Here is a 15,080-nt window from a genome sequence, read left to right on the forward strand (position 1 = left end):
ACTCAGAGTCATTTAATGGTTACTTAACCCTAGTCTTTAGCAATTACCGATACGACCTTAAAACCTTCAAGAAAAGAGCATACTCCTTTTTAAAAGGCCGACAACGCACATGTGACTCCTCTGGTGTTGCGGGTGTCCATGGGCGGCGCTGATCGCTTACCATCAGGTGACTCGTCTGCTCGTTTACCACCTATTCCATATAAACAAAATTGTTACAAGGAATAGTTTAAGTAATCATTAAATGTCTCTAAGTACGGCAATAAGACACTATTGCTTTAACTGTCGAAGTTAAGTTGGTCATACTCATACACAGTGATTTACCTGCATTTCATTGTAACTTAGTTATCGATTCATTAGTTTTGTTTATTCACACTAGGACTTTCTCCAGTGTCGTGGGTGCGTTTACAAACACAATTACATCACAACGATTTATGCATCACACTAAGGAGTTGCTTCGTGCGTTGTCTACTACCTTTTCTACATTGCAACCCCTTATATCCCCGAAGGGGTAGGCAGAGGTGCACATTACGGCAACTCTTCTACACTACTCGCCGAATATTAGAACTCGAAACGGGATATTTACCATGTTTTTTCTATTTCTATGAGTTTCCGATATTTCGGCACTGTTGCAAGCGCCATGATCACGGATGAACTGGAGTAAATATCCCGTTTCGAGTTCTAATACTAGTGTTAGTGACCATGTCAGTTTAAAAACTTATATTTCGCTGAAGTACTGAAGAAAATTTGACTAAAGTCCGATGTGACCACACTCTTTACGGTATGTCTATTCATGAGCAACTTTGGGTCCTTTGACTCAGTTGCAAAAACCAGAGTACTTTGCCCAGGACTTTCGCGAGTAGTGTAGGTAGTCATTATCATATTAAGTTACATTTTGGTAGAACTTTACTTCAAAAAGAGTTCAAGTGAGACATACTAAATTAATTATTATGTTATCGGCTTACTCACGTAACTGTTTGACGAGGAATTCGACTAGTTTCAAGCCATGCTAGAGCCTCGTATTCATGAGCAGCATTCGATTTATGAGTAAGCTGATAACATTATAATTAAGTTTTAAATTGTTTATTATTGAGTAATTATGGATATTCTATTGTTTGATCCTGAAAAATATTATAGGAAGCCTAAGTTAAACATACCTATATTTTGGAATGTTGAAAATTATAATGTAAAGCTAATTTATCTTTAAAATTATGTTCTCATCTTATTTTTGTATAAACTACCTTGATATATAAATAAAAATGATAATACGGCTTACTTAACTGATTCGAGTGTGCTCGACTAGTTTCAAGCTACGATGGGAGTTCATAATCACATATTATGAACAGTAGTCGAGCCCTCGAATAGGTACGAGAGTGATTGCCGTACTCGGTCATTTAATGGTTACTTAACCCAGTCCTTAGCAATTGTTTTCGGAACAAAATCGTTACTAAGGAATAGTTCAAGTAATCATTAAATGTCTCTGATTATCCTAATTAGGTTCTTTACTTTACTATGTAATTAAAAACAAAGGTTCATATATCAGATGAGTCTACAATGGAAGGAATTTGAAGGGAAAAACGTTTTTGTTTAGTACCAAGATGATTTCATAAGGACTATTATGGCATAAAACACTTTTAGTTGTCATCTCTCATAAACGCGTGAAATAATGTAGACGGTTAATTTTTGAAGCTTATATCTGTGATTTTAAAATATATAATTGTACTAAATTTTATGGCTTTTTATTTGCGTAAGTGTCCTTATGTACCTGTATCCTTAGATCTTCGCATAAAAATGCTAAATATATGGCATAAACCAACCAATCTGTACCCTTAGTACGAGTTTGCTTTACGTTGAACGAAAACGGAACGAGAGCGCGTTCAGTGCTCTGATTGGCCGGCACGATTGGACTAACCAATTAGAACGCTGAACACGCTCTCGTTTCGATTACTTTAAACGTAAAGCAAACTCGTACTAAGGGTACCTGACTGCTTCGCAGAAGGAGTCAGCATCCCAGTCCCCCTCGCTCCGAACCGACGGCTGTAGGGATTGGAATGAAATTTTGAACAGGGGTAGATTATGGTCTGTAGTAACACATAGGCTACATTTTATCCCACGGGAACGATGGACATTGCGAACTACACATTAATATTAGAACTTGAGAAGGGATATTCACCATATTTATCTGTGTCTATGAGTTTCCGATATTTAGTGTTAGTGACCATGTTAGTTTAAAAACTTTTAGTATATTAAAGCATATAAATTTCTTTAATACCAAACAAAAGTACTTATATAAGACTATAACGTAATAAATACAAGTAGGATGAATGTCATAAATAAAAAATGTAAAACATTTTCAATAAATACCAGTTTTATTAATAAAAAACTTAAACAATGAACATTACAATGATTCAGAAATCCTCACCAAAATCTACATCCATCAAATCATCTACTACATCCACAGCTATTTTTGTGTCCTTATCTAAAATTCGTGTTTCCTGTTCAGTATTTTGTGGCAAATCTTCGCGTACTACATTTAATTCACTATTATCCTCTAGTACACTTTGTTTTTCAACACTTTTATTACTATTATTATCAACAATACTTGGTGTAATGTCTTCATTTTCTATTGTAACTACAGCATTACTTGTTACATTCTCTTCAGCGCCATTAATTTCAATAACATCATTATCATTTTTGTCATTGATTCCTACATCTTTACTATTTTCATCATTTATAACAACTATCTCTTCGCTTCTATCTTTACCTTGATTTGTATTTTCTAAATCTTTAATTTCTATAATTTCATCTGTAATTACATTTGGTTTAACATAACTGTCTGTGACGTCATTTATTACGATAATATCCGTTTCTTTTACTGCGACATTATCATCAATAATTTCTTCAACTAAATCGTCAATACGAAGACTTCCTACAGCATTACTAGGCTCTTTAAGCCCATCATTGATTACAATAACATCATTTGCTACTGTTTTATCTTCCATTTCTATATCAGCATCATTTCTACCAGTCTCTTTACCAAAATCATCGTCTAATTCTTTACTTGCTTCAGTCCTATGCCCATGTACATCAACTATAACAGCTTCTTTAACAGTAGTGATGTCACATTCATCATCAGAACTATCTATAACATTTGATCTGTTTTTCTTTGCTCCAACATTATTCTCTATTTCTTCGTCTACTTCAATAATTCCACTAATGTTGTGTGCAGTGGTTTGTTTAGTATTTTCTGTAGAATTTTGTTTTAATCGCGCTAAGCGTCTCTCTTCAGCTAGTTTCCTGTTTCTTATCATTCTTTCTTTCTGTTCGTCACTTATGGATGGCGATGAGGTTGCTTTCGGCATTGTGAATGGTGATCTGGGAATGAGGAGTTTGAGTTAGAAGATATGTAATGAAGGTGTGACACATACTATATCTAGTTCTTACTACTAAACCTAACTTGAGAATAATAGGAAATAATAGAGCTTTTCTCGGTAGTTTCAGTTACGTGAGTAAGCCGATAACATAATAATTAATAGCCTTTATTTTACAGAATACGAGGTTTCGGTATTTTTTTTCTAAAATCCCATTATTTTTCTGAAATCCCGTATTGGCATTAACAGTGCCGTCAAAATCGGTCCGGCCATTTCTGATTAGCCAGAATAAACAGACAGACAAAAATTGTGAAAAAAATATTTTTGGTGTATGTATATTAAAGGCTTGTAGTAAAAAGCAGTTATTTCAATAATACAAACAGACACTCCAGTTTTATTCTAGACCAAGTGTCTCCCAGCACAGATAAATGAATCTTGAAGAAAGAAATAGAAATTGATGATGCTAAGCAAATATACTATCGAATAAATTACCACCTCCTACACTATTTTTAAGTAATCTAACTACAAAACCAACCTGTCTTGTAACGGCGTAGCAGGAGTAGGCATGGCCTTCTTCACAGACCCTGGTGCAGGTGTAGCTCTAGCCAGGTCAATTTGTTGCTGCAACAGCTTGTCAAACTCATCCTCTTCTTGAGGAGGCTGCGTCTCCTCGTCACTGGAGTCCTTTTGAACCACTGTCTCTTCAGATATAAACTGGTCTGTGCGGATTTTGTGGAGATGGACCTGTGGAGAAGTGTATGAAAATTATTGAAGGTGAGAGTTCTATGTTGTAGCAGTGGACTTTCGAAACGGATGGTGTATCATGAAATTGGTAAATTAAATGCATCCTTTCGGTACTTACTGTAAATATACTACTCTAATTGCCATTCTTAGAGACATTAAATTATTACTTAGTAATGATTTTGTTCCAAAAACAATTACTGAGGACTGGGTTAAGTAACTATTGAATGATTCTAAGTAACTAGTGATGGTAAGCTAATAAAACTTGGCAACTTGTCTTGGGGTCAAAAATAGTTTTAAGATTTTAAATACCTACTTATGTTTTAAACTTAAACTGAAGTGCTGACTGCACAAAGTTCGATTCTACAGCACATTGAACTGTAAAATTAATTGTAATTGAACATACTAGCAGATAAATACTAGGTCTTACCATAACTGGCCTCTTTTTGCCGAGAGTCTCGATCTTCTTCAGACAGTCTTCAAATGGAAACTTAGGGTACAGTCTATATGCCCAATGTTCTAATTTCTTTAACACTAAATCTAGGTCTTCTTTTTCATGTCCTTTGCCTGAAACATTAAGAATTACCTAATCATATTGTCATGCCTTTTATCCTACAGCAGGCAGAGGTGTGCACGCGTTTTACTTTACATAAATAGCAAGTTAAGTAAAAGACCTTACCTTTAAATTTGAAATCTTTAAAATGGTCAGGTATGACCTGTATGCCTCTAGGTCCTGTCAGCCGAGCCGGGTTCAACAAGAACCTAGGATTCTTCGTCACTCGTTTAGCTTTAGTTGAAGTGGGATCCACTCGCCTTTTGTCCTCCTCTGTAAAAATATAGTTTTAAAATTAATAGTCTACATTAATAGTAACCTGATCAAAGTATTTTGAACAAAATGTACCTAAATTACGAAGATTAATTATTTGTGACGTGTTTCGGAAGAGTTACTGTTCATCTTGTAATATAAATGTTTGGATTTGTAGACTTATTAGATTTGTACTAAAGAAAACCGGTATATTGTGGCTTATGGAGGTTAGGTCCAATAAGACATAATAAAATACAATTTACTCATATACAGTGAAACTTGGTTAAGTGGGACCTGGATAAGTGAGAAACCTCCACAAATGGAACTCATACTGAGGTCCCTACCCATTGGCACTGAATTACCTCTATTAGTGGGACAAACAACCCTCTATATCTGGGATTCGTTCTTTCGATTTATCATCTTAGTCACCTCTATAACTGAGACAGGAAGTGAATTTTAATGCATAAACCTCAGTAACTGTGACAAAATCGTATTGTTTGTTGATTTACTTATTCTTATTCATTTATAATGTGCACACATTGTTTTATTTAAGAATCACACCTCTTTATGTAAAATAACCCGTATGTTCACCTCCATTAATGGAACCCTCTGTAAATGAGACAAATGTTTATTTATACCTGGTTATCTGAGACACTGGGTTAGTGGAATACCTCTATAAGTGATACCAATTTGAAGGTCCCTTGATGTCTCACTTAACGAGGTTTCACTGTAAATATAGAATCTTTAGTAATAGTTTTTAATTACCGTACCTGCTTCATCTTCTTTTGGTTCATTGTCATCGCTAGTTGGTGTAACTTCGCGTGAACGAGGTCTTTCATCATATTCGTCGCCTTCTATCACTCTTTCCAGCTCTTGAGCTTCGTCTGCCTCATCTTGTAAGAATATATCCTCCAGCAACGACATTTATTTTACATCCATTAACGTTTCACTAAACAAAATCTGAAATAATCACAAATCAATCTTCGTGAAATATTTTTGACATGACATTGAATTTAGCGGGAAAGTTATGTTTGTTATACTTTTTTTACAAGCTTTTATTTTAGTTTCGTTCAGAATCATAATGCAATTGTTACGTAAATAGGCTATTGTGCCCTTTTTGTTAAATAAATCACAGACACTGTAAAAGTATGGCAATAAATCACTTGAGCTTATTTTCTGAAAATATTGTTTTATTTACATTTTGTTTTTGTAATTTAAATTAATTTAGCAAAGAATATACAAAATCCAAATCGTTTTAATTTTTCAACGAATTTTTTTACCTGTGGAACGCCCTCAAGCAGTGCTGTCGTTCCGCTTTTTATTTAGATCGGTAAATTAAGTTACGGTTATTAGACATTAATGTTTAAATATCCAAATTCAAATTGAACATACCCTCCATAGCATTTGTGAACAATTTGGGAGAAATAACGTCTCATTGTTTCACTCCTCGATGCAGATGGATAGACTCAAACTGCTGATTTTGTACTTACACAGCCAAGCTATGGCTGCAGCATCATACAGGTCTCTCCGCACTTGAACATATCGCTTGTTGACTTGACACCGTTGCAATTATTTCTTCCTCATCATAACAGAGTAAAAGGAATATTTCTAATTCTAGATTATGATCATTTGCATAAAAAATATTTTCCATTACACGTTGTTAACGGCTTTAGTAATATAATCTCATATCTTATTACTTTAAAAATGGCGCCAAAATCAAAATGTATCAAAGTTCATTAACACAAACACAAACGTAGTATACAATACTATACCAGAATAATTAATATTTACATCCTTTTTTATCAAATAAAACGGATTTTTAAGATGTGTAGGTACGTTTGGTTCAAATATCAAACAAATTCAAGTTGCAAAAAATCACTTATATTTTATTTTATCTTGCAACCCTGTTAATTTTACCGGTTTTTACAATATGCAGTTTAAAAATATACTTGTAAATTCTAAATGCATATAAAATTCACTAAAAAATCTATTTTAATATTTTAAAGTTACCAAGTTTGACATTAAATCAAAAACTTCGCTTAAAACTGGCCATTCTGAAGTCGATTACGATTTTTTCTAGTAATGTCCCATCCCTTGAAAGTCACGTGACCAGCTTGCGTTTGAGCGCACTAACAGGTATGGAAATTAGTAAATTTTATTAGAAATTTAGTTATATTTTCGATATTATTGTAGAAATAAGGTAAATATTAACGTTGCGCTAAAATTGAGTGTTCATGTGCGTGGAAATAAGGTGATAAATGGTGCTGTGCACGGTTATTTCGTCAACAAAGACTGTCATTTTGATACCAAGAAAGGTGCTTCAAGAATGGCGTCCCCCACATGTGCCGCTGGCCTATTGAGTTTCGTCTTGGCGGTGCTTGAATCTGATGACGTGAGCTGTTGAAATGGCGTGAAACAGCTACTGCATGAGGTTTCCGGCAGCGTTCCGGTAGAATAATGACGAAAATTTCGTGGTTCATACGGTGCCCTTGCACTGCCACTCTCAATGATTCATTGTTCCGATTTTTGCGAAATATTACAGAAAAAAACGCCTTAAATCATTGTTTTAGACGTTGCTAAAGCTTAATTATGTGTAGTAATTAGTAATTCCGTGTGTTTTGATTGGTAAAATAGTGAATTTTTCGCGATCCGCCCATTTGTTTTGTTTACCATTTTACCGCTCTCACGACAGCCGGGGTGCGATAACTTTCTTATTAACTTTGATATCATTGTTTTCCTTGTAGGTGAGTAGTAGAATACGTCGGCTCCAGTTATGTTTAAAGAATTTATCGTGCAGTTATCAAAGACGCCGGTAGGTTATTTGAATGCACTTCCAATTCGCGAATTGGGCGTTCACGAAATGTTTTTTCGCGAATCCGGTCATGATATTCAATTTTCAACCTCTATAGTTCTGAATACTGACGAGTAACGCTCGAATTCTACTATACTACCACTAATGTTTTAATATTTAGTATTGTTTAGTGGTTTCCTCTAATAGTTTTCACTGTACAAGTATGGTATCAAAGTTATTATAGCATTTACCTGCTTGTTACAACATTGTTTATAACATCTACAGCAGAAATGGTACTATTTTGTCATCTTTATTCAAATTTCATCAGTGTCAAGTTCAATGACCTTTCTAACAGTCTAATACTAACATTCTAGCAATTTTGCTAATACAAGTGCTTCAAAGCATCTTATATTTACAATAATCTTCTAATAGTTTTATTATGTAGGTAGAAAACAACATCAAAACAGGTAAAATTATTTCTAGTGAAACTGACATGTTTAATGGTCGCAAATTAATTTAATAAACAGTAATAATTACATTCTTAAGTTTTATCTTCAGTCATTAAGAAATTCCACATTTTTATTCTATGGACATCACATAATACAGTAACATTTCCATTCATGCTATTTTCTATTTTGCTTGCTGTAACTTGAATAAGAGAATTCCTTTTCTTTTATTATCTAAGAATTCTAAAACAATACAAGCTATTACAAGACCATATTAATGACTATTATAGAATAAAATTATTAATAGTTATGGCTATTTATAAAGAATTACAAGAATTTCAAGTATAAACTCATTAGCTTATACTAGCTGTGTCCAGAGTTTAATAGGTGTAGTAAACTTTTTAATGACCTCTATTTCCATTTATTTATTTTGTTAATATTTAATCTTTTATAGATGGTAAAAAGATTTTAAGGCTTCTACTAGGCAACAACATGATTGAATTTCATCTCAGCTAAAGTAGGAATAGACTGATTACATTTAGAAATTAGGTAAAGAAGGGTAGTGTGATTGACTACAAAATAAATGTTTTAGTCTCTGAATTGTAGACAGATCACATTTAATATTATAAATGTTAAAGTTTGTGTGTTTGGATGTTTGTCAGTCAATCACGTTTAAACCAGTGAATAAAGGCAGGGTGTGAATTGACTTGGGTAATAGGACTTTTTATTCCATGAGGAAATTTGTGCAAAGCCACTATCAAGCTATTAGCTTTAAGTCAAATCTTAGGTAGCATGTCGACGCTGGAAAGGCAAAATGTATTAACCGCCATTATATGAATTGTTCAGTAGGGCGATTTGAAGTTTCAAATTTTGCAAAAAAATTCATAACTAATTAATTACTGGAGCTTTTTCATTGAAAATCAAAATAGTTATTACAAATAATGTTTACTATGAAATGTAATAATAGAAAATAATCTAGGTGTCTTCGTGTCCAAGATTTTGGAGTTAATACAACGCAGGCCCATAATCTTGGTTAGGTAAAATTGACTTAAGTCAGTTAACCATACTCACCGTGTCCAGGTAAAAGATGTTTTAACGAACAAAAAGCTGCATAAAATGAGCTAGAAAAATGTGTTATATTCTATGGGAAATTGACTTATGTGTAGATTTTATAATAATTGCCAATCTGTAAAATGTTTTATTGCGTAATTTTTTAGAAAAATGGAAAGGTAAAGAGTTTTAAACCAAATCTAGTTGTAAATTTAAGCAGATATAAATGACTTATCAATAGTTTGTTACTATCATGTACGCTTTATGAGCCAAAGTAAAAAAATGAATGGATTTAAAACAAAAAAATATACGAAAAAGTCTAAAATCACCGGTGTATTAACCGCCATCAAAATGCTCATATTAAGGCGTGACATATACCATTCGAAAGAGAAAAATCAGGCGATTTCAACGGTATATATAACTCATTTTCGACCAAAGTGGCGCTTAATACATTTTGCCTTTCCAGCGTCGATGTGTTTGTTTACCAATTAGCCAGCAATTTTATCAACAACTTAGTAAACTATAAATCCTACTAACCTAGATAATTATATCCTTTTTGAAAACTTAGTACAATGAATCCTTTGGTTGTTATTATGCAAGTAATTTAATGCAAAAGGCACCTTGACCTCACTGTGCGACCAATTGAGTGTTATTGACAGAATCTTGTACAAATAATAATTAGGTATGTTTTCTATTTGTATATTGATTTGGACTTTACATAAGCTAATAGCTAATGTTTTGATGTTGTTTTTATTCATTTGTGGTTTATCTTACACTCTGAGGTTCAAATTAAAATGTTTATTCTTTTACTTGTGAGTAGGTTGTTAAGGCATTATTTGTCTGTAATTTTCCGGTCAGAATTCCAACTATATTTAATTTATGTTGAAACAACAAAAAATTTACTACAGCCCTATTTTCCCGCCACTTTTCCTTCCACTTTACTTCAGTTCCATCCTCGCTGCTAGGCCCCTATTTTATAGCCTATATCCTCCCTCAATAATTGGACTATCCATCACAAAAAGATATTTTCAAATTGAACCACTAGTTCCAGAGATTAGCGTGTTCAAACAAACAAACCCTTCAGTAAGATTCATAGTAAATATTGGAATCCGATAAAGAATATTGTTTAATATCAGATTTAAATCCTAATCATATTAAAATCAGATACAACAATATTTTCAAACAACTTCATCTCTGGGGAGATTCATCCAATGTCTTCTCCAACTTTATGCTATGCAAGAGGGAGTACCAAACTCTTACTGACTAAAAACCACCCCATTCCTACTCCTGCTTTTCGAGCCAGAACACCGGTAAACCCACTAGGTTTTCCTCAGCCCCGGGCACTTTCATTTCTGCAGATTCACCAAGAAGTTTTCATGTCAGGACTAGCCTCCTTATCTAAAGTTGTTATGAATGTTCATACACAAATACATTCAGATTGATAAGCAGTAAAGAATCATTAATAGACTTGGCACCATTTCTAACTAACAATGTTTGCAGCCAAACTTGGCAACAAACCTTTACTTCCTGGTTTCTTATTAATGTTTCAGTTTTTATGTTCTACTGGTATTTCCCGCGGTTTCGGTCGCGTGTTCTCAAGTATATTGACTACTAACTTTTATTCTGCAGATTTACTGGAATTTAAAACATTTCTTTTAAGTTATTCCCAGGTCTGTAGGAATTTAGGGACATAAAGTAATCTTTACACATTATTATTTTCTAAAAAATATGAGGTTTATTTATACTTATATTGCACACATACAGAGACTTATTATTTAATTACATTGTAACAGTATTTTAAGTACAATGGGCTGTCTTATCACACAAACCAGTTTAATCCAGACAACCTTCTTTTGGGAACACTTTGCATTTCTTTTGGCGGGAATGTACTTTTGACGTATTTTTAGCTATTAACTAATAACAAATAATGGCAATTTATTAAGCAAATATTCTAATAGTGTGGTTATCGAAATTAAGGTTTGATTACTCTTTAATGGATTTCTACTTGTCTCATTTCTAAATGATCACTTATTATAATTGTTAATGGTTTAAATTGCGGTGTGCTTTCTCAATCTCTTGTAGAGGCTTTCCTAGACAGTTGCTCTCTAGTAACATTTCATGGTGCAAATATCAAACATTGTGCTAATTTGTTTACGCGTGTTTTTAAAGAGTAGTGTGGCTCTTTGCAGTTAAAATACAATCGTGCATTTCATTAATACGTGATAATAATTCAAAACACCTAAGTGTGGGATCTCAGGAGTTAATTCTGATTGGCTGAGTAAGTCGTAGTATTAGCTCTTTCTATCTAGTAAATAAATAGAAAAAGTAAGTTCCAATTTAATTAGTACTCTGACTATTATGCATATTTCATGTTTGTATTGCTGCTGTTACTTTCTCGTCCTACCACAAAGTCCCACGTGGCTAATTTCCCTACCTGTAATTACGTCATAATTACACACCACCTGTTATATCCAATACAACAGTGGAGGTAAAACCGCGCCATACGCTGCACGTTGTACCACAATAATAACAGGAGTCGCAAGCAAATGACAGCCCGCCATATTTATTGACATTGCAGGCTGAATGACTTTGTGCCTCGTGCATGTTTTGATAGATAAGTAAGTGTGTTGTTTTTGGTCGGTTACGAAGTTGAAGAATGCGGTTTTGCATGAGTCATAGCCTAACAAAATGTGTATTTACGAAGGAGGTTTTTAGTTTGTAGTGTTCTTAGTTATGGTTACGTAAAGCGTGAGTCAGGACTAACTGCCGCACTCAGAGACAGTTAATGATTACTAAAACTATTCCGTAGTAACGATTTTGTATTGAAAACATTTGCTAAGGACTGGGTTAAGTAACCATTAAGTGACCAAGAAAGTATAGTTGTGACTCATTAAGTCATTACGCGGTTATTATCAGAAAATTCTCAAATGAAATTAGCTTGAGAGCAAGTTTGCGTTGAACTAAATAAGCAATGTTGCCTTGACCGAATTTCCTTCACGGCTGCGAGTTTCAGCGCACAATGCAACAGATAATAAATTGCATAAACGTGTGCGAGAACTTTGGGGTGCATACTTTATTCTGTGACCTTATTTGCTACAGGACCTCCAGTTTTTTTCCTTTTGCAACTGCATACTGTTTTAGTCCTACATATCAATGGGACATATCACAAAAGTTATTGTTGTCGCATAAAAGGTCGTAATATAATAGAGATTGTAAGCTAAATATTCTACACTAGACAACACCGCATCGTCTAGTGTACAATATTTTTTTACGACCAGTAAGCGTAAACAAATCAATGTACCGTCTACTTTCGCCACGAATCACGGTTTACTCGCGTTTTTATTTGTTTTCATACGTTTTCGGCTTGCCATGTGGTTTTCTGAGTCAGAATAGAAAATGTTTTAGCTGTTACTAGTGATAGACATCGCATTTAATATAAAGGAGTTGACTCCTTTACATTAATCACATAGAAAGATGTATTCCTTTGACTTATAAAGATTTTGGATTTAATTCTACATCTACTGGGGCCTTAATAAGAGTTTGCTTTACGTTCAACGAAATCGAAATGAGACCGCGTTCGGCGCTCTGATTGGCCGGTGTGAATGAACCAACCAATCAGACCGCCGATCGCGATCTCCTTAAACGTAAAACAAACTCGTACTAAACCCTCCGGTACTAACGTTTAGTATCCATATTCGGATACTGAAAGCTTCATATTTTGTAAAATAAACAAAATAGCTTATATTTGCGGTGGGTAGGAGTTCCCAATGTTGATTTTCAATGAAGCAACTACTTGTGTAAGGGGATTCCACCCACAATCTCACAATAGAATAGCGTTACGTTTGCGATTCCAATCGCGTGGGCACCAAACATCCATTCATTCAGGATAATAGAAAAAAGTAGGTAGTTATTTTTTTTCACCGAAGTCTTATAGACGAAGGTATGTTTACAAACATTTTTTTTAAACATCTGCGTTTGTCCCGTTTGGTATTAGGCTAAATGCAATTTCCAATTTGGTCTTGTTGGAAATGGGGCATATACCTATTTCTATGTATCAACAGACTTTAAATCATTCAGTTTCATTGGACGCTCATTACTTAAAGTTAGTACGCCGATAACATTACCTCACTCAAAGGATATCCGGCTTCGCATTCCTTAGTTATTTTGGTAATCACACGAACGAATGATTGAAACTGGTTTGAGCTGTGTAGGTGGTGCGGATAACACCCTAATTTTGGTAAAGTTCCCTCTAATAATACCGATTCATGTTGGTTGGCAACCGTGTCTTAAAGGTATATCGTCCTTGAGATATTTTTAGGCTCTTGACCCGGTTCTAGTAGACTTATCGCCCAAAATGTCTTAGGATAGCTCGTAAATCTATTTTTGACGCGAAGGGTTGGTATTGCGTGTCTTAGTATGTTTACTTACTGTGGATTGGTATAGGACGTATTATTGACGAAAATGTTTTAGAATTATCGCATTGTAGGATGAAGTAAAACCGCTTTTTTTTTCTATTGACGAAATAACCAACAGCACCATTTATAACTTGGGTTTTAATAATTCTGTTCCAAAAGGGAATCAACTCTCAGAAGTATGGTCTTTTGAGACACGAAAGGACCGCGTTGCATAGAGAAGTTGATGGAAAAATGACATAAAATACTAATGTATTTTTTATTTTATTTCAGCTATTGTAAATAGAGGCTGTAAATATAACGTATATAGTTTAAAGATGAGTTTGGGTGCGCGCGCCACCAAGGGTGGTGCGAAGGGGGGCGCTAAGGACGGCAAGCATGCACAGGAGACCCGGAAGAGCACAGACAAAACCCAGAGCAAGGAGAAGGTGAAACCACAGGTAATTGGTGAACACCATACTAAATTACTTAGTACAATCGGCAAAAATCATAACCCTTCCCCCCTTTTCATAAATAACCCAAAAAGACCAAGTTTGCCAAGGTAATGTATGAAGTACTTATGTTTATGCGAATGTCTTGAGGATGATTTTATGGTGGCCATAAACTACGAATTAGACAATATTCGTAGTATCAGTAGTTTCTAGACGATTTTAACAAAAGTTTTAATGAAATTTTAGCCAGAAATTGGTATTTAAAAGGCAAAAAACTACAAAAATACGTTTTATCAACGTTAAAATGAGTGATTAGGCGTAAGAAAAGTTCAATAAAAATCCACACCCACGCACTTCCATTCAAGAAAATCAAATCGTAATTCAATCTGTCTATAAGAATAATCTGGTAACCCACGTAAAATGTATACGTTTAGAAGGTATTGCATAAAATTTTGCTAAAAATTTTCTCCTTCAAGTTGGTGAGCAATCGGCACGTCTCGCTAAGCCCAGGGTCAATGACACTCGGGTCACGCCGTCAAGGTCGGCCGCTGTTATTGTCATATCTACGATTATACCGACTTATCTTCGTTTTATTACGCGATACGAAAACGTTAATATGTTAATGCTGTTCTTTCTTTCTCTTTCTTTTTTTTTTGATGTCGTTCTACTGATGGACTATATGCCTCCTCTACATAAGAGGGTTTGCTATAATCTCAATTCTTGGCGGGTTTGAGATAACATAATAACATCATCAACAATCCATGAGACTCTAATGCTGGACTATGGGTCATTAACTCATAATTTGCCCTAATCTCCACGGTTGGCAAACGGGTTGGAGATCGCAGTTTAAAAGGTTCATGTTTGTCAGAGAGCGCTGCTGTCCGGTCTCTGTCAAATGTGTAGTTCCTTATTCGATTCTTACGGCACCCAAGTGAAGACTAGGGTTGGTAATAAAAGTGCTCTGCTTTGCGCTTACCTCGTGGCTTTCCTAGTTTGTCTTGATTAATATCATTATCATAGCAGCCAGCAAAAGTCT

The 15,080-nt window shown here is 34.5% G+C and overlaps 2 protein-coding genes across 13 annotated transcripts in view; one reads left to right on the plus strand and one right to left on the minus strand.

Moving 5' to 3' along the window:
• Positions 1–2,347: 2,347 nt before the first annotated feature.
• LOC118279260 (uncharacterized) lies at positions 2,348–5,934 on the minus strand. Its single transcript, XM_035598903.2, has 5 exons — positions 5,685–5,934; positions 4,789–4,935; positions 4,540–4,676; positions 3,904–4,112; positions 2,348–3,372 (listed from the first exon to the last, which is right to left on the minus strand). The coding sequence occupies exons 1-5, from the start codon at positions 5,836–5,838 to the stop codon at positions 2,406–2,408; spliced, it is 1,614 nt and encodes a 537-aa protein (XP_035454796.2). The 5' UTR covers positions 5,839–5,934; the 3' UTR covers positions 2,348–2,405.
• Positions 5,935–6,895: 961 nt separating this feature from the next.
• LOC118279234 (protein lingerer) overlaps positions 6,896–15,080 on the plus strand; it is a 36,888-nt gene continuing 28,703 nt past the window's right edge. For 11 of the 12 annotated variants that reach the window (XM_050698361.1, XM_050698366.1, XM_050698368.1 and 8 more), the window contains exons 1-2: positions 6,896–7,050; positions 13,887–14,053. In XM_050698361.1, the coding sequence (XP_050554318.1) occupies positions 13,931–14,053 (123 nt within the window). In that variant the 5' untranslated portion in view covers positions 6,896–7,050; positions 13,887–13,930. Of the gene's footprint in view, positions 7,115–13,886; positions 14,054–15,080 lie in introns of all 12 variants that reach the window. The other variant, XM_050698362.1, reaches the window with a different exon arrangement.

This window comes from Spodoptera frugiperda, chromosome 14, assembly GCF_023101765.2.
Source record: "Spodoptera frugiperda isolate SF20-4 chromosome 14, AGI-APGP_CSIRO_Sfru_2.0, whole genome shotgun sequence".
In the NCBI taxonomy this organism is placed as follows: Eukaryota; Metazoa; Arthropoda; class Insecta; order Lepidoptera; family Noctuidae; genus Spodoptera; species Spodoptera frugiperda.